The following is a 19,512-nucleotide window of genomic DNA, read 5'->3' as shown; positions in this document are numbered from 1 at the left end:
TCAGACAGGACACCCTCATGCACAAACAAATGCTCAATAATGATGTTGAATCCACTCTCATTGCTTTTTGATGAGAGTGCGTTGAAAGAGCAGGCTGCTATGATGTGGTCTAACAATCCCGTTCCCTTATTTGCATTAAGAGCAAGCAGGTAGCCCCAGTAATGGCTTTGTGGCTCTCCAGAAGATGTCTTTGAAGCCGGAGAATCGATGCGCCTCTTCAAAACTCCATATCCTTCTGGATACGACTCCTCGACCCACTCAGGCGCTACCGTGAGACCAAAGCAAAACAGTCTTTTTTAAAAAACGAGTCAGAGAAAGGAGGCCAGTGGCACTTTTTTGTAAGAGATAACGCGGACATTTGCACTTTCGGTTCCCTCAGTGCGACTCTGGCGAACATTACAGCGCAGGGCTATTTGTGTATATCTTGCTAAATGGAAATAAAGAGGAGGAATCATGCTGCTAATTTGCATCATTCAGGCGTAAAAGCCCGCTTGGCATAACGAAGATAATAAAAAAGTAGCACAACTCAATTTTAAACATCCGAAATGAGCCTCATTTCCACAAAACCCCCAGATTTTCAAGGCGATGACAATAACGTGCCATTTTCAGAGACGTGTACCGGGTTTTCCACAGTCCACTGAGGCTGAAAGGCCATTTTGATGGGACAGGCTGAACTTTCTGCTATTGAATGTGACTGCAATGATAATTTGAACAATGGGAGGTGATGGTTAGCCATTACGGCCGTCACTGAAGGTTCTTGAAAATGACTCCTGGCAGGCCCGACTCCTTCCCAGATGCAGGCTGTCAAGGCGCACCAAAGCAGAGGCTAAGCTGATTAAATAGGACCTTTCCAGGGTGTTTGTTTATTTAGCGCTCATACGAAAAACAACTCTCGTCGTGATGAAACCAGGCACTTAATTGGGATTCAGGTTGCATCTTTTAGCGGACGGTGACCTGCGGGGAACGTGCTGACAGACGTGTTGGGGTCACGCGATCGGGCCGGATTAACATAATGGAAGCTACATGCCAACTTTGGGCCGTTTCAAAGGATGCTAATTATGGAGCCAAAGTTGAAATCAATACCTCAGAGAGAAAATGGCGACACATGTATAAAAACACACAGGAAAAAGCAGCCAAATTACAGTTGGCCTTTTTCCCCCTCCACAAAGGCCTCATTAGGGAGCAGGCAGCATTATCGTCGGGCTAGCCTCCGTTTCTGCGGTTAATGCCACCCAATTCCTTCTGTTTACTGAAAAGCCTCTGCTGTGGCCTCATACCTAATGTGCCGCTTTAAATTTTAATGCTCCGAGTTCACACTGGAGCCTTCTAGGGGCCCATCAAGGCTCGAGCGAAGAGCCAGATGCCCATCTCACCCCCAGAAGGATGTGGATTAGCAATGCATATTACTAATCAAGAATTAAGTTTTGATATATTTACGGTAAGAAATTTACTAAATATCTTCATGGAACATGATCTTTACTTAATATCCTAATGATTTTTGGCATAAAAGAAAAATCGATAATTTTGACCCATACAATGTTTTTTTGGCTATTGCTAAAAATATACCCCAGCGACTTAAGACTGGTTTTGTGGTCCAGGGTCACATATCTCAGTAGCTATAAGTCAAAATTCTAATTACACAAATGTACGTTTTCTCTAGCATTGACTTTGTTGATAAATTAGGTCGTAAATTAGGTACTTTTCTGTCCTTCAAAATATTTTTTAAGAGCTGTAAGGTAAACACAATAAAATATAATTATATAAATAATACAAATACATAAAATATTACATAAAATACATAAATACACGCAACCATAACGTTTTTAAAGAAATTAATACTTTAAATTCAATTGATCATTAAATTGATTAAAAGGGACAGCATAGACATTTATATTATTAAAAAAAGATTTCTATTTCAAATAAATGAGTATTGGACTAGTATTTACTAGTAAATCAGTATTGGACTATGGTGATATAATTTATATGCTTGCACCTTTGAAAAAAACTGGATGTAGTTTATCATGCTGCTTTACGATTTGTTACTGGTACAAGTGTCCGTACACATCACTGTAATTTACATGAAATTACAAAATGGACTTCATTTTGCTTAAGGAGGAAAAATCATATGTTAATTTTTATTTTAAAAGCTTTGGTGGGTAAGCTACCAAAGTATGTATCTAGTATGTATCTAGTTTGTTGACATACTGTACAAATATTTATAATACCAGATCAACAGATAAACTCTTACTTATTAGATGCCGATTTTTCATACAGAGATAGGTCGATCTGCTTTTTCTAATTATGCTCCATATGTATGGAACGAATTCAAGGTACACTACATATGGAATTTGTACCATCTCTCGCTTTGTTTAAAAACATTTTAAAGTCTGTTTTTATAGAACAGTGTACATGTTTTAATAACTGATTAGGATTTGTTTTGTTTTTGGAAAATTGCGTTTTGTGTTTGTTCATTGTATGGTGATATGTATTTCTTTGTAACTTTGTCCTTTGCTGCCTATCTTGACCAGGACTCCCTGGTAGAAGAGACACTGTATCTCAACGGGACATTCCTGGTTAAATAAGTAAATAAATAAATAAAAATGCTATTTTAAGCATCAAAAAATGCTTCACAGTCTCCACAAAAATATTAAGCAGCACAAATGTTCAAAGTTAACAATACTCAATTTCCACCATAATATGACGTTCTATCCTCAAATCCTCTACATTTTTAATCCCATTATTGTTCAAAAGCCTTGACTCCTCGCTAGACTGAACAAAGACACGTAATTTCCCAAGTATTTAACGTTAACTTTTATACAAGTGCAACAAAAGGACATAATAACAAAGCCATAATTCTCACCGCTACACACTTTTAAACTTTGAAACATTTAAGTTCATGAATGTGTCTTTGTGCAGTGTTGGGGTGCCTCCAGGACCAGGGTTGAGAACCACTGCACTAGATGACCTCAATGCTCATAAACATGGACTAAAAGTCACCAAACCTTAATATTTAATGGGTTCTTTGAGAAACATGTATTTTGAAATATACAAGAATATCCCCAGTGCTCATCCAGAGAGCCAGATTGCGTTTAACTCTTGTTTTAGCATCTAACAGAAATCTGGGGTCAGGAGATGGCGCTAAACAGATGGGGGATGGTCTGCATATAAATATAGCCAGACACAGCATTCATGTGATTTTAGTGATTAGGGTTATAGCTGCAACATCATCATCCCACTGCCAACACCTCCACATACTATCCCTTTCACTCTATTCCAGCCCAGCTCAATATGTTTCATCAATAACCACCACATTACTTCAGTGTCTCTGCCATAATGACGATCACAATCTCTTTGAGATGCTTCATCATGTCCTCAAATGCATTGCCAGTATTAGCATTGTGGTTCCAATATAGTTATAATGATAAATGGTAAAATGCACCCAGTCTGTTCCTCTTTGCTTCCTCTGAATGCATAATATATCACACTTATAAACACAAATTTATGCAGGGAATGTTTCTTAAGACCTTTAAAGACACATTCATGAACTTAAATGTTTCAAAGTTTAAAAGTGTGTAGCGGTGAGAATTATGGCTTTGTTATTATGTCCTTTTGTTGCACTTGTATAAAAGTTAACGTTAAATACTTGGGAAATTACTTGTCTTTGTTCAGTGTAGCCAGGACTCAGGGCTTTTGAACAATAACGGGATTAAAAATGTAGAGGATTTGAGGATAGAATGTCATATTGTGGCGGAATTGAGTTTTGTCAACTTTGTTTTCCCAGTTGTATGTAGTATAATATAGTAATTTTATTGTATATAAAATTACAACAATTAAAACATATGTGACAACTTGCCCTGAACTGGCATTTATAAAAAACACCCTTGTGTTAACTTTTGGTACACCTTCATTATGTATTTATATATAATTTATTGTTTAATTATGGATTACATTAAAAGTATTTTTAAAATATTATGAATATTTTAGGGTCAATAAGATTTTTAAATATATATATATATTTAAAAATCTTATTGACCCTAAAATATTCATAATATTTTAAAAATACTTTTAATGTAATCCATAATTAAACAATAAATTATATATAAATACATAATGAAGGTGTACCAAAAGTTAACACAAGGGTGTTTTTTATAAATGCCAGTTCAGGGCAAGTTGTCACATATGTTTTAATTGTTGTAATTTTATATACAATAAAATTACTATATTATACTACATACAACTGGGAAAACAAAGTTGACAAAACTCAATTCCGCCACAATATGACATTCTATCCTCAAATCCTCTACATTTTTAATCCCATTATTGTTCAAAAGCCTTGACTCCTCGCTAGACTGAACAAAGACAAGTAATTTCCCAAGTATTTAACGTTAACTTTTATACAAGTGCAACAAAAGGACATAATAACAAAGCCATAATTCTCACTGTTACACACTTTTAAACTTTGAAACATTTAAGGTAATAAGTGAAAGTCTTTACAGGTCTTAAGTGAAATCCCCTGCATAAATTCGTGTTTATAAATTCCTGATCTATTATGCATTCAGAGGAAGCAAAGAGGAACAGGCCGGGTGCATTTTTACCATTCATCATTATAACTATATTGGAACCACAATGCTAATACTGGCAATGCATTTGAGGACATGATGAAGCATCTCAAAGAGATTTTGTTCGTCATTATGGCAGAGACACTGAAGTAATGTGGTGGTTATTGATGAAACATATTGAGCTGGGCTGAAGTGAGAGGGATAGTATGTGGAGGTGTTGGCAGTGGGATGATGATGTTGCAGCTATAACCCTAATAATTGAAATCAGATGAATGTTGTGTCTGGCTATATTTATATGCAGACCATCCCCCATCTGTTTAGAGCCATCTATCTGTATCTCCTGACCCCAGATTTCTGTTAGATGCTAAAACAAGACTTAAGCGAAATCTGGCACTCTGGATGAGCACTGCATATGTCTAAAGATATTCTTGTATATTTCAAAGCACATGTTGCTCAAAGAACCCATTAAATATTAAGGTTTGGTGACTTTTAGTCCATGTTTATGAGCATTGAGGTCAGCTAGTATATGCTAATGTTTAAATGTATGAATTCTCTTCCAAAAAATTTTTTTTAAATAGACTAAAAACTTTTAGAGCTTGTACTATTTATTAATTATTTAATTTAGTTACAAATTTTGATAATAATAATAATAGTTGTTGTTGTTGTTGTTGTTATTGTTGTTGTTAAAAATGGTCCATAACAATGAAACAAATAAATAATGCAAAGCTGATCAAATCTAATATTAAAAGTGATAAAAATGTATAAATTATCTTCCAAGAAAAATTTACAAAGCTAATGATGATTTAAAGCTTGTACTATGAATGTATGCATGCATGATGTATTTAATAATAACAATAATAATAATAATAATTATTATTATTATTACCATCATCATCATTATTATTGTTATTAAATGGTCCATAAAATTAAACATTCCATAAAATGGTCCTAAATAAATAAATAAATGAATAAATAAATAAATAAATATTAGCTTGCAATAACACAAGCTTAACAACTGTATCATTAAAAGTAGCTTAAGATAATAATAATAATAAAACTCCATAAAAATAAAATAATACAGAGCTTAATAATAATAATAATAATAATACATTTTTAAATATTGAGAACATGATTGGAATATATTTGAACTTGCATCACCACATGAGCAGTGAAGCTAACAACTAGGCCACAGCTTCAACAACATACAACAATTTACGAATGAACTCATAATGAAATTTAATTACGAAACCAAAAAACTTTCAAATGAGGCTCTTTTACCATTTAGAGGATTAAAAGAAAACTTTTTTTATTGTTTGAATAGTCTCTTTTGAGAAGTTTGGAAGCCCTTTGCATTAGGGGTCCTTTAAAATACTAGACTTCACATTAGTTAAAAATGGACATGAACAATGAATGCATTGAAAAGCGGCCACACCTTTTTCTTGGCGTGTGTTCGCCGCTGTGATTTAGAATTGTGCAGAACGCACTTGCGCTTGTTTTCACCTCTGCTTATCTCCCCCTCTCAGCCCTGTATCTCATGTGCCCCTCCTCTAATTTATCTTCTTTCTGGCTGATTGATTAGTAATGCCTTTTTTTGTTTGTTTGTGACTGAGACTTAATTAGATTTCACAGGTTAGAGGTCTACATACTGAAAGTTCAAGATTATTATTATTATTATTTTAATTAGATTGTGCCATTAAAAGCGGGTTATTGTGGGACATTTCGGAGAAGGGAAGGGCAGTGCTGTGGCTCCACTGGCAGTCATTAAGTCTGTGATGGAGTTCCGCACATGCTCCAGAGTCCTGGATGTGTGCGGTTACAGCCTAACAACGTCAGAAATGAGAAGTGCTTCAGGGAGCCAAAAAAAGTGCTGTGTAAATGGACATTTTTAGTGCTATGGATCCACCTGTTGACTCAAAGAGAATTCTGGTCAATAAAATAATACTAAAAATCTCAGAAGGCTCCAAACACATCCGCAGATTACATGCTCTTAAGCACAGTAAACCTCCAGAGCTTTTTGTTGAGTGCAATTAGAAATGGCCTTCCGTCAAACACCACATCCAGGAGGTCTATAATACACTGAGAAAGTGATTTTTCAAAGTTGTAAATAAAACTCCATACAAGAAAATGCTATTTCAGTCAATTCACTGTGTTACTTGCCATTTCTTTGTGATTTTTGGTGAAATTTACTAGCAATTTCTGAGCTTCACCACCAATTTTTGTTTCCGTGGACCTGGAGAAATGGCATTGCTGTTCATCTCAATCGCAGTTTTATGGCTGGCACAGGATGTCTGCGGTCATCTTTGCTCAGTTGTGAGCATTTCTGAGTCGAAAATGTCATTGCAAGAACGCATACAGTTCCAGACCCTTCACTAGCAAAAATCCGGAGCGGTGATGTCAACATCAGCTGATAGGGATAAATAAAAATCCATTTAACTCTATACTATTTATTTGCATTCCTCAAAGACCCATTAAAACCTTTCTGAAATCATGCAGATCTGCAGAGTAAGTTGAACCTTTTAAAGGCATTTTAATAGATGAATTAAAAGACAAAGTAGTGTCCAGCTGCTTGGCCACAAACAAAAGAAGTGCCTTATAATGAATAACCATTATTACGACACGTAATAGTTGCTAATGAGAGCGATCATGACGGCGCAGTTGTTGGATTGGACACCTGGTAGGTATTGAACAGCAGTCACATTTAAAATGCATTTAGAGGCCTGATTACAACCATATGAAATAAGGTATAATGGTCCTCGTCAGAATTTAGTGTCTCAAACAGAGATTCGAAAAAAAAGAGCGAATATCGTAAAAGCGATAATAACTATTGCACCCGTCTGGGGGGTAATAAATAAATAAATGTGTGCTTTGCAACTGTGCATCAGCCAGCATCGAGAGAGACTCGGCTGTGTGCGGATTTAATTAGAAAGCAAAGCTTTTTTGACAGTAAATTGATTTTTAATTGTCTTCTTCTGCATTCGCTCCAGGTGGCTCAAGTCTTCTCTATGTGATGTTTTGTGTGCTTTATGTGAAGGCTTTTCCTCCTGCCAAAACACAGTTTATTATGGCACGCTGCAGATTAGCAAGCGGTTCTCCCAAATCAAGCCTATTCTACATCTAAGGGACATCCAGTGGGGTTTTAACAGAACTGTCGAAATTCTCTGCGGCAAATGCACTCAGAAACAACGGCAATAGTGGATTTTTAAAGAAAAAAAAAACATGGTCTGGTCGACATCGGTAATGGGCCCAACAGGAAGGAAATGTAATTTGAAAGGGGCTGATCTATGTACGCCATTGTTGTGGGGTAATGCTGATGTAATTATTATCTGCCGTCGATGGAGGTCGGTAAAGGAAGGATTTGGGACCGTGCCACAAATTTGTGCAGGATGTCGTTCATTCACACAGTCGCACAAAACACTATATATATGGTGCGTTCTGTGAAGTAAAAAGCTCTGTGTGATTTAGCCATGACTAGCAAGTCAGAATGGGTGTGGTCTGCACTGAATTTGATCTAATGAGGTTATATCAGTAGCATATTACATAACACATTCCCTATATTCTGCCTTACAAATGACTTTCCAATTAAAAACTGTTTTAATTAATAGCGTGCATTGAATATTCTCACTGCAACGGCTAAATAAAGATTGTTCCACAGCAACTCATACATCATACGGTGTGATATTGTGACACGGTTATGAAAGTCTTTGATCGGCACACATCAAAATGAGAAAAAAGGGTCCTATAGATTCAGCTTTAAATCAGTTATGAAAGCAAATGATATAAAATGGCAGTACACTAATGTGATCGGGGTGGGGCTGACCTTTTCTGTGCTTAGAGCTACAGCTGCCTGGTTCAGGCATGCGTAAGGCCTGCCCTTTCTACAGATATTCTTATACTTTATATGCTTTATAATGCAATCTATGCAAGATTTCAGAGAGTTCTTATGCAGAAGGGATTCAGCTTTGAAACAGTATTATTATATCCTGATGCATGCTATAGAATAACTCTTGATTTAGTTTCATACCAAAATAATGTAATATAATATATAAAAAGCGATATCTAGCATGATTTTCACTCAATTAAAGAATGTAAAGCATTATAATTTATAATAATATAATGGTTGAAGTCCAAATTCAAAGAAATATGATCAAGTCCTACATTCATTATATGCAAGGGGATGGTCTTTATTTGATTAAATAAATTAAATAACTGACAACTAATGGGGAATTCTGTGGCCAAATATTTTATATTAATGACTAGAGCGGTCTCATGATAAATACTTAAATTTAATATAGTCTGACTGGCATGTCCCCAATTAGATGTTTCCTAATAAGTCTCTTATTAGATATGCCCGATTTTGTCCCATAATACAGTCTCACACAGCAAAATAGTTAAGTGTTTGCACAGCTATATAGAATTGTAATTGCCACTGTCATATGAAGTCTTAATTATGAGATGTGCCACATTGCAAAGGCATTTAAATTGAGCAACAGTAGCATCTGCTGGTTGGAAAAGGACATAGCAGGAATTCAGTGCTAGTTCTACAAACCCCAAACTGAAATACAGCTGATGGTGATGCATTAAATACTGATATCAATGAAGGGGAATTTAATTTAACTTGATATTTCAAGGCATTTACACAGTACTTGAATATATAGACTACAGTGATTAACAATGTATAACGTATTTATTATGAAATATTAAACATGATTATATACTCTTTACTATTTAAATATATATTTTTGTTATTACTGCAGTCTTTATAGAATATACTGTATATTTTGTAGTGGCCTATACAAATAGTACATTAAATGAAACTAGGTATTTACTGTTAAATAGCAACATGGCCACATCTAAAATCCATGTAAATGTTAGTTTACACACGTATTAGTAATCTTAGGTTACAAACTTGACTCCAAAACCCATAATCACAGAGTTTCATACCCAAAGTGCATTAAGAATTATGCAACACACACACACGTATAAGCCTTTTAAACTTTTAAAACACTAATTTGATGTTAATCACTATTATTTCACAGTTCAAAACTGAATAACCTTTAAAGGCAAGATCTGTTGGCCAAAAACCAACCATAACATCAAGCCAAATACCGTAAACACGCTCCTTCACGTGGGCGTCCCGCAGAGCTCAACTCTCGGCCCTTTCCTAGGCTCGCGGTTTCCGATTCTGCGCAGTTGAGCCTGATCCGCCCTCGTCTGAGCTTTTGAGAGTTGTGCGGAAAAACCGATGTAGTCCAGAAAACTTGTAACAAAGTAGCGATTTGAGCAATGATGAGTGGATCTGTTGTCGACAACACCGTGTCATCGGGCAATTCTTCAGCTGCGATTCCGACAGACATCAGCGGGCAAATATTAGATTTAGACGAAGACGATGACTTGGAAGTTTTCAGTAAGGTAATTTATAATCAACTGGTTTCAACTGATACCCACCGCAGGCTGTTCGATCGGTTGTGTGAAACAGACACATCAGTGTTGATATCTTTTGATTCTACATAATCAATGGCGTAGAAATCTCAACTTTTCACTGAAATCTTGGTGTTTTGCTGTGATCTGAAGCTCCAAAGGTCAGCGATCAGGCGCTGCCATGCTATGCATTTTTTTCACTTCTGAGTTTTTACTGTTGTACTTTCTGTAGACTTCGTCATTTGATGCAAGATGATTAGTTTTAAATAGTCAGAATCTCATGGATCAGCTCAGTAGCCTATAGATGCAGCCTGTGCGAACACCTCTGTTATTTGAGTTTATCTGTCTGTCTCACTGTCGCGAACATGTTATTTATCTGTCTGACTGTCTATCTGGTTGTCTGTCTGCCAGTCAGTCCGCCTGGCTGTCGATGGTCTGTAGAGCACTAGCAGTCCGTCAACTAGGCAGAACTCCCTTACAATTCGCAGTTACAACACCCTAGCGATGTCTGGCAACAGTTAGACCACAGTAGCAACATCTAGTAACAGTTAAAACACCCTAACACCTAGCAGCCAGCCAGAATACCCTAACAATTCCCAGCAAGCTATAAGAACACCATAACAACAGTTAGAACACCATAATAACACCTAGCAACAGTTCGAACACCCTAGAAACTAGGCAGAACACCCTTACAATTCCTAGCAAACACCATAGCAACACCCAACAAGTGTTAACACCCTAGCAATGCCTAACAAGAGTTAAAATACCCTAGCAACTAAACAGAACACCCTAACAATTTTCAGCAAGCAGTTAGAGAACACCCTAGCAACTAGGCAAAACACCCTAACAGTTCTCAGCAAGCAGTTGGAACACCCTAGCAACTAAGCAGAACACCCTAAAAGTCTCAGCAAGCAGTTAGAACACCCTAGCTAGCATCTAGGCAGAACATCCTAGCAAGGTCTAACAAAAGTTAGAACACCTTAGCAGTGCCTATAAACTGTTAGAACACCCTAGCAATGCCTAGCAACAGTTAGAACACCATAACAATTAAGCAGAACACCTTAAAAGTTCTCAGCAAGCAGTTAGAGCACCCTAGCAATGTCTAACAACAGTTAAAACACCCTAACAACTAGGCAGAACATCCTAGCAATGCCTAGCAACAGTTAGAACACCCTAACAATTCCCATTTCCCAGCAACAGTTAGAACACCATAACAACCGGTCAGAACCCCCTAACAGTTCTCAGTAGTTAGAATGCCCTAGCAACCACTCAGATGCGAGCTCTAAACTCTTTTAAACATTCAGATTAAGCTTTGTCAGTCTGACATCAAAGTTATTCTTGACGAACGTTCATTTGTAGTTGGAGTGTTTATACTTCTCTCTAACTGTTGGTGTTGTTGTCAGTATCAGCAGTGAATGGTTATGAATGGAAGTGCAGTGTTTGTTGGGTAAAGCAGCAGCGCAGTTTGTGCTGACTACAGGCCAGTTTGTTATGACAGGAAACAGACGCTCAGGCTTCTTTCCCAGCAGCTGCGGCTAAACGAAAGGGATTTGCATGCATCAGTGTTTGGACCAGGAAAAGATAGCAAAACAGTAGGAAATAGGTATTTGCATTTAGTGTAAATAGCATATTGCTAAAAATACTGCTATTTTCACTTAGTGTAAATAGAATCCATTGCTAATACGAGATTTGAAAAGGGAGGAAAAAAAAGTTCGGCAAAAGACGGGATCGAACCCGGGTCGATTGCATCAAAAAGCCAATGACACGCGCTTATCCATCTGCGTCACTGGAGCTGATGATTTACAGCCACTTTTAACTAAATGTAAATAGACACCCCGTATTTTTTATTCCAGAGTAAGGGCAATTCATACAATACATTTAAACTGAGCTACTTTAATACCATCTCCGAACTTTCTACCACGACTCTGCTGTTCTTCGGCTGGTTCTTCCCTGTATACGTTGATTGACAGATGTCTCGTCCAGTCAGCGGTGAGTAATCCCAAACCAATGGCGCTGTCTCAAACTATACCTACCTCTTCCGGTTTGTCTGATTTGTCGTTGTGTTTTTTGACTTGTTAATTTGTTTTCGGATTTGTCGTTGTGTTTTCTGACTTGTTATTTTGTTTTCGAATTGGTCAGTGTGTTTTCTGACTTGTTATAATGTTTTCTGAATTGTTGTTGTGCTTTCTGAATTGTTATTTTGTTTTTTAGACTTGCATTTGCTTTTGTAATTTGTTATTTTGTTTTCAGAATTGTGATTTGCTTTGCACTTCACGGCCACCGTAAAAATCAGATGTTTGCCTCTCACTGTGATCAAAACACAAACACAGCTCACAAATCAAGTTCATGGCAATATTACGTCCAGTTATAATGATACACTGTTATGGCATGACGCTGTGGTTATGTGGCTTAGTAACAATAGCAGAATCGTTTATTGATTTTTTTTTTTAGGTTCAGTAAATATATTATGAAGTTTAAGATAGGTACTTATATAGGTACACATATTATCAAAAGAGCCTTGAAGGAACATAATTTCTTTGGTTTTAAGCTCAAGAAGCAGACATTTTTGGATCAAATCATGTTTACAGCACTTCTCACTTTCAAAAAAAATGTTGTTGACATTTGAAAAATGGACATGGTTTTCACAAAAATAATAAGTAGCACAACTGTTCTCAACATAATGTTTCTTGAGCGGCAAATCAGCATATTAGAATGATTTCTGAAAGATCATGTGACACTGAAGACTGGAGTAATGATGCTGAAAATTCAACTTTGCATCACAAGAATAAATTACATTAAAATATAAGACAGTTATTTTAAATTAGAATATTTCACAATATTACAGTTTTACTGTATTTTTATTAAATAAATGCAGAGGTGGTGAGCATAAAGCACTTATTTTAAAAATCTTACGACCACAAACGGAGTTTATATATATTTTTGTTGCTCTTTTATTTATTTATATATTTGTGATTCTCCAAGATATTTTAAAGAATACCAGGGTATTATTATTTTTATGAGCTTTGTACTACAGTAATAGATCAAATTTAGTTGCAAGCCAATCCACTTCCAGTTGGTTGAAAACACATAGTGCACGTGTTGTTTGCTTGAAGTCTAAACGCTCGTGCTGTTTAGTGTTGCTGGTCCCTCACGTGTCCTGATGCACGTTTTTTTTTTTTTTTTTTTTGTGTAGGATACGACTCTAACAGACGGCAGCTCTTTCAACGCCTCCATGCAGACCTCCCCTGCTTCAATGATCAACCAGTACAAGTTTGAGGAAGATGCTGACACTAAAGATATTTTTGTCACAGTCGATAACCCAGAGAGTCATGTAACAGCTATTGAGACATACATAACCTACCGGGTTATGACCAAGGTACTGATCTGAGCACAAACTCACTAAGTCAGGTTCTGTGAATAATTCTCTCATCTTTTCCATCATTCTCCCTCACGTCAGACCACACGGAGTGAGTTTGACTCGAGTGAGTTTGAGGTGCGAAGACGATACCAGGACTTCCTGTGGTTAAAGGGACGTCTGGAAGAAGCTCATCCCACGCTTATTGCTCATGTAGGTGAAGTGTGTGAGTCTCCTGCTTGTCAAACATTCTGGAGAATGAACACATTATGGAAGTTTATGGGATAAGGAGAGTCGAAATATTCATTTTTCCATGGAAATATGCTTGTGAAGTTGTTTTAAATTTCAAACTGATGCCATAATTTGACATCATTTCACTCCCCTGTCAAAATAATTAAAGGTCTGGTCCATTTAAAAATGTCTTTGTTTGTGGTGTGCTAAAACTCTCATAAAACATTGATTTGGTTGCGTCCCATCAGCCACTGCCTGAGAAGTTTGTGGTGAAAGGAATGGTGGAGAGGTTTAATGAAGATTTCATCGAGACGAGGAGGAGGGCGCTGCACAGGTTTTTGAACAAAATAGCAGAACATCCCATTTTCTCCAGCAGTGAGGATTTTAAGATCTTTCTCACTGCAGCATCTGGGGTAAGATTGATTGATTGATTTAGGAATTTGATTAAGTTATCTATTTATATATTTGTATACATTATATACATTTCATTCATTCATTCATTCGGTTATCTATTTTTATACATTTAATGCAGTTTATTTATACATTTTATTGACTAATTTATTAATTTTTATTTAGTTATCTTTAAATCTGTCCTATAAATTTTATACAATTGATTTATACATTAAGCATTTATTTTCATATTTATTTATTTATTCATTCATTTTTAATTATCGATTTATTTTTATTTATTTATCTATTTTTATACATTTTATAGTTTATTTTTATAAATTTTATAAAAATGTATGTATACATTTGTATTATTTTACCTTTCATAGAATTCATTTATTTATAAATGTAATTTATTATTTGATTCATTTATCTATATTTATTTTAATTCATTCATTCTCATTCATTCATTTTTTTAGTTATCTGCTATTTATTAATACATTTATCAAATGTATTTTTTAAATTATCATTACTTTTATTATATCTAGTTAATGTAGTTAATGTATAATCTAGTTAATGTAGTTGTAATACTTAAAGGTACAGTAGAGGTATGAAACTTTAAGTATTAAAATTTAAGTATTTAAGTATAACTCTGGTGCATAACTCATCCCAAACCATATCTAGAAACCAAAATATCATACAAACTCAGGGCATTTTTGACCTGGACTGGAAAGTGATCACCCAGCAACCACCCAGAACATCTTAGCAACTATGTAGCAGTGCTATATTATAATTACCTTTTTTTTTCTCGTGTTCATGTTCCATTGGAAGGTTTTGCTTGTCTGTCAGAGACATTGTTTTCTTCCTAATAAGGACATTAAAACCTGCCTGTACACACACACAAACACACACAGTCCCAGTGATAATCACTGACCTTCTGTGTGTTCACTATATGTGATCTCAGTTTTGCTTTATAAGAGGATTATGTTAAATGCGTGCAGATAATGTGACAGTTTCTGTGTTTAGCCCCGGCTGAGTGACCTCTAAGATAAGTACTTTATAAAGAGCTCCTCACTTCCCTTCAGTCATAATAAAGGAAGTTTTGCTGTTATGGATATTTGACGCTTCGTAGGCTGCTATGATACACGCTTACAGTTTTATCAGCTATTTGCACTGGTGTTGCCATTACTGGCCGCCCATGAAAATATGCACACATTTTCAGCCATTAGAGGCTTTTGCTGACTAAAACGTAGAGATGAGAATTATTTTGCTGTAGTCTCTTTTCAGTAACATCATGCCACCATTCCTATGATCCTCTGCAGGAGTTGACCTCTCATAAGAAACAAGGTCCAGGGTTTCTGAGCCGGATGGGGGATACGGTCAAAGCCGTCGCTGCTGCGGTCAGAGGGGTCAGAAACCGGCCTCAGGAGTTCACAGAAATGCAGGAGTACGTGGAGGCCTTCAGTCAGAAGATCAGCTCGCTTGATAAAGTCACTCAAAGGATCGTCAGAGAGCAGAAGGGTTGGATTTGTGTCTCATTCACACACTTTTCAGTGAATTCTCATCTCTAATTGGTTGACACTTAAAGGAAATGTGTTTGCATGGACTATAGCTGCTATGGTTATGGATAAGCTGCATAAACCAGCTGCTGTTGTTGTCACAGAGTACCTGGAGGAGCTGAAGGAGTGTGGGCCGACATACGCGCTGTGGTCACAATCAGAGGAGGAGCTGGCCGAGCCCCTGAAGAACGTGGCAGGCTGTGTGGACAGATGCTGCAAGGAGACAGAGGAGCAGGTCAAGAATCTCAGTGATCACCTGATTCCAGTCCTCCATGAGTACGTCCTCTGCGCAGACACACTCAAGGTAGAGTGACAAGATGCTTCTGTTTTGTCTTTCTTAAAAGGATAGTTCACCCTAAAATTCTAATTCAGTCATCATTTGTTCACATTTATAGCATTCCAAACCTGTATAACTTTCTGTCATTTGCAGAACACAAAAAAAAAATCCAAAGAAATTAATACCGTTATTCAGCAATGATGCATTAAATTGATCAGGAGTGATGGTAGAGACATTTATAATGTTACAAAAGATTTTTATTTCAAATACATGCAGTTATTTTAAACTTTCTGTTCGTCAAAGAATCATTAAAAAAATATCACAGTTTTAACAAAAAATATTAAGCAGCACAACTGTTTTCAATGTTGATAATAATAAGAAATGTTTCTTGTGCAGCAGTTCAGCATATTAAAATGACTTCTGAAGGATCATGTAATACTGAAGACTGAAGACACAAAAAAAAAATCCAAAGAAATTAATACCGTTATTCAGCAATGATGCATTAAATTGATCAGGAGTGATGGTAGAGACATTTATAATGTTACAAAAGATTTTTATTTCAAATACATGCAGTTATTTTAAACTTTCTGTTCGTCAAAGAATCATTAAAAAAATATCACAGTTTTAACAAAAAATATTAAGCAGCACAACTGTTTTCAATGTTGATAATAATAAGAAATGTTTCTTGTGCAGCAGTTCAGCATATTAAAATGACTTCTGAAGGATCATGTAATACTGAAGACTGAAGTAATGATGCTGAAAATTCAGCTTTGCATCACAGGAATAAATTGTTTTAAAATATATTCAAATAGAATGTTATTTTAAATTGTAATAATTTTTCACAAAATTTTACTGTCATTTTTTAATCAAATAAATGCAGCCTTGGTGAGTATAAGAGACTTAATTAAAAAAAATAATCAAAATTAAAAAAATCATACCAACCCCAAACTTTTGAACAATAACTGAAGGAATTTATTTGAACATTTTTCAAAAATCGTATTTTACTTTAAAAAATAAATAAATGAATAGAAAATAAAAACGCATATGGTTCAGAACACGTGAGGGTGAGTAAATGGCGTCATAATTTTCGTTTTTAAGTGAACTATCCCTTTACGTGTAGAATGTTATTAATTTGTTTTGGTTAAATAAAATGTTCTGTTCTATTTTGTTCAAGGCAAATTACCTGCTAGTATAAAAATCATGTTTGCTGCATGTCATCCCGTCTGATATAAACCTTGATGCAAAGCTAAGATCAACACAGCCAGCGTTATGTTTTTCCGAGGCTTATTACATAGTTCATCCAGCCTTAAATTTCATTAAAATATATTGATCACAATTTTCATACTTCATGAGTATCGATCATGGGTTTTCAGGCAGTACTAAGGAGGCGAGACAACATCCAGGCGGATTTCGAAGCCAAGACTGAAGCTCTTGCCACGAAGAAGGCCGACAGAGACACGGTTGGTCTATTATTGACTCTTTCAGTTCTCCACGTAATCCATCCAGTGCTCCTTTGAAAATTCATGGAGATTATTTTTAATAAAACCGAGCTCTAGCTGTCTTCCTGGCTTTCATTAGACAGCGCTGCGTTTTAAGCTGTAAAAGGAATTTGGAGAGATTATACGACTATCTCCAGATCGCTGTAGATGTCCCTTAAAGCCAGACCGCTCTTGAAGTGGGACGCTTTCAAATATTACTCATATTGCCCAAGCTAATATTGCCATATTTAAGTCTCTTTGGCTGTTTGAGTTTATTTTTGTCAATTCCATCAAATATCAGGGGCAGGACGCTTGAACACTCTGAAAGGGCATTAATGGACAAAGTACCAATGGTGTCCAGAGAAGCTTAGCAGCATCTCGGCTCTCTTGTCAATTTAATTATGTGCTTTGATTGAGCGCGGTCCCTGCTGACTTACGCTGCTTACTACAAAAGGCCATTTCCAAAATGAGAAGGTATCCCCAATGGCCTGATTTTTCTTTTCTTTCCTTTTTTTTTTTTTTTTAAACCAAAGAATTGTATGCTCCAGATTCACTCACTCCCAGTGTGTAGAAGACACGATAAGCCATATAATGAATTTGAATATGGTCCTTAGCAAAAACGCTTGTGTCCACTTTTTGCCTTGTATCATTGTGTAAAATTTGCATAAAATAACTACTAAACAATATGTAATAGCGGGGAACTTACTTTAAAATTGTACTTTGGTCAAGGTGCAAGTTACTTTTAAACTAGTTAAATGGCAGTCAGACCACACTTTTTAAAAAAGGGGGGGAAAAAAGTTAGCTACACCAAGGGTTTTCAGTTTTTTGATACACAAACCTCCAAATCAAGTTGCAAGGGCTTCCTAAAATACAGCTATATATTTAAATGTATAAAGACCTTTTATTTTGTGGGGGAAAAGAAGTGTGAAATTGTGTATAAAATATTATGTGGAAAATATTTACTATATAAATATTAGATTTTTTTTTTTAATTAAATATTTCACTATTTTTTTCTGCTCATCATTAGTGATTTTAAATGTGTAAACCTGAAGAGTACATTTTAAATTAACTTTCACTTTTATTATCATTATTATTAATGTTTACATTTTTACACTATTTTAAGTACTTTAAAATATAAGTATTTTAAATGTATAACTGTCAGATATTTATTATTTCATTAAAATATGAAGTGTAAACTAAATAGCAGCATTTAACATTCTGCCACAAAAGACCTAAAGCACCAATAAAAATACCTTGTGAATAGTTTTTTGAACCTGTTCATTTACACTAAAGAAGCGATTCACTAAAATGTCATGCTAGGTGAGGGCGCTTGATCATTGCTTCTGTTTGCTGGAGTGTAAAGCTACTTGTGCTATGTAATGTTACAAAAACTAGTAGTTGATGGCTTGCAGGGATTTAACCAATATCCCAATATAAACCCAATATAGCATTTCTGAAATTTCATAGTGTACTATGTTATTCCCACAGTAAACGGGCTTTGTGACTTCCAGTCCAGACATGTTCATATTTATGTGTTAACTGCTCATGTGTCCATTGAAGGAATCTAAGGTGCTGAGTTTAGCATGGGCCAGCTTGGTGGGACGATTCCCTGAGGAGGTCAAACAGCAGAAAATTAAGGGCGAGATTAAGGAGGTAACATTCCCCCTTAGCGCTTGGGCTTGGTCTGACTAGCTTCTTCTGGCTTTATCTACTCAAGGGTTCATTAGACATGGTACATGACTTTTCTGAGGTGACCACACCTTGATATGAGGGCGTGTTGTCACCTTGTCTTTGTTTCACACATTTTTGCTTAGTTTAGGCCAGCATGTGGCTTTACGTTTGAATGCTTTACGTTTGAATGCTGTGGTGTGGTGCCAACATCTACGCTTCCTAAAACGCTGTCTAACATGCTGTGGCTATTTTGAGTGGATAACCGTCTAATATCTCACTCCACTGAGCATGTTAGTATAGTAGGCTTTTTCTTATGGAATCAAGGTGTGGTGCATGTGATCTTTTTCAGATTTGTCCCTCCACTTTGTGCTACAGACATGAATAAAACCTTAAATCATGTGGCTTGTTGAGGAGAGGTGTGTTATTACTTTCTTGGAGATGAGGGCAAGTTGCAACATACCCATCAGGCTGAGCAAACCCTCAGTTATCATTTTTATTTTATGGGTTTTCTGTTGAGGGATGATTATAGTTTTTTTATTTTATATATATATATATATATATATATATGTATATATGT

General features: G+C 35.9%; 1 protein-coding gene across 2 annotated transcripts in view; it reads left to right on the top strand.

The window, feature by feature from the left end:
- Window positions 1-9,672: 9,672 nt before the first annotated feature.
- Window positions 9,673-19,512, top strand: part of snx7 (sorting nexin 7) — a 21,194-nt gene continuing 11,354 nt past the window's right edge. Inside the window, exons 1-8 of one of the 2 annotated variants that reach the window (XM_016550970.1) lie at window positions 9,673-9,968; window positions 13,171-13,353; window positions 13,435-13,545; window positions 13,812-13,976; window positions 15,273-15,471; window positions 15,614-15,813; window positions 17,160-17,246; window positions 18,825-18,917. In XM_016550970.1, the coding sequence (XP_016406456.1) occupies window positions 9,843-9,968; window positions 13,171-13,353; window positions 13,435-13,545; window positions 13,812-13,976; window positions 15,273-15,471; window positions 15,614-15,813; window positions 17,160-17,246; window positions 18,825-18,917 (1,164 nt within the window). In that variant the 5' untranslated portion in view covers window positions 9,673-9,842. The remainder of the gene's footprint in view (window positions 9,969-13,170; window positions 13,354-13,434; window positions 13,546-13,811; window positions 13,977-15,272; window positions 15,472-15,613; window positions 15,814-17,159; window positions 17,247-18,824; window positions 18,918-19,512) is intronic. The other variant, XM_016550972.1, reaches the window with a different exon arrangement.

This window comes from Sinocyclocheilus rhinocerous, unplaced genomic scaffold, assembly GCF_001515625.1.
Source record: "Sinocyclocheilus rhinocerous isolate Xijiao unplaced genomic scaffold, SAMN03320098_v1.1 scaffold1697, whole genome shotgun sequence".
Lineage (NCBI taxonomy): Eukaryota > Metazoa > Chordata > Actinopteri > Cypriniformes > Cyprinidae > Sinocyclocheilus > Sinocyclocheilus rhinocerous.
This window is presented reverse-complemented; position numbering and strand designations above follow the sequence as displayed.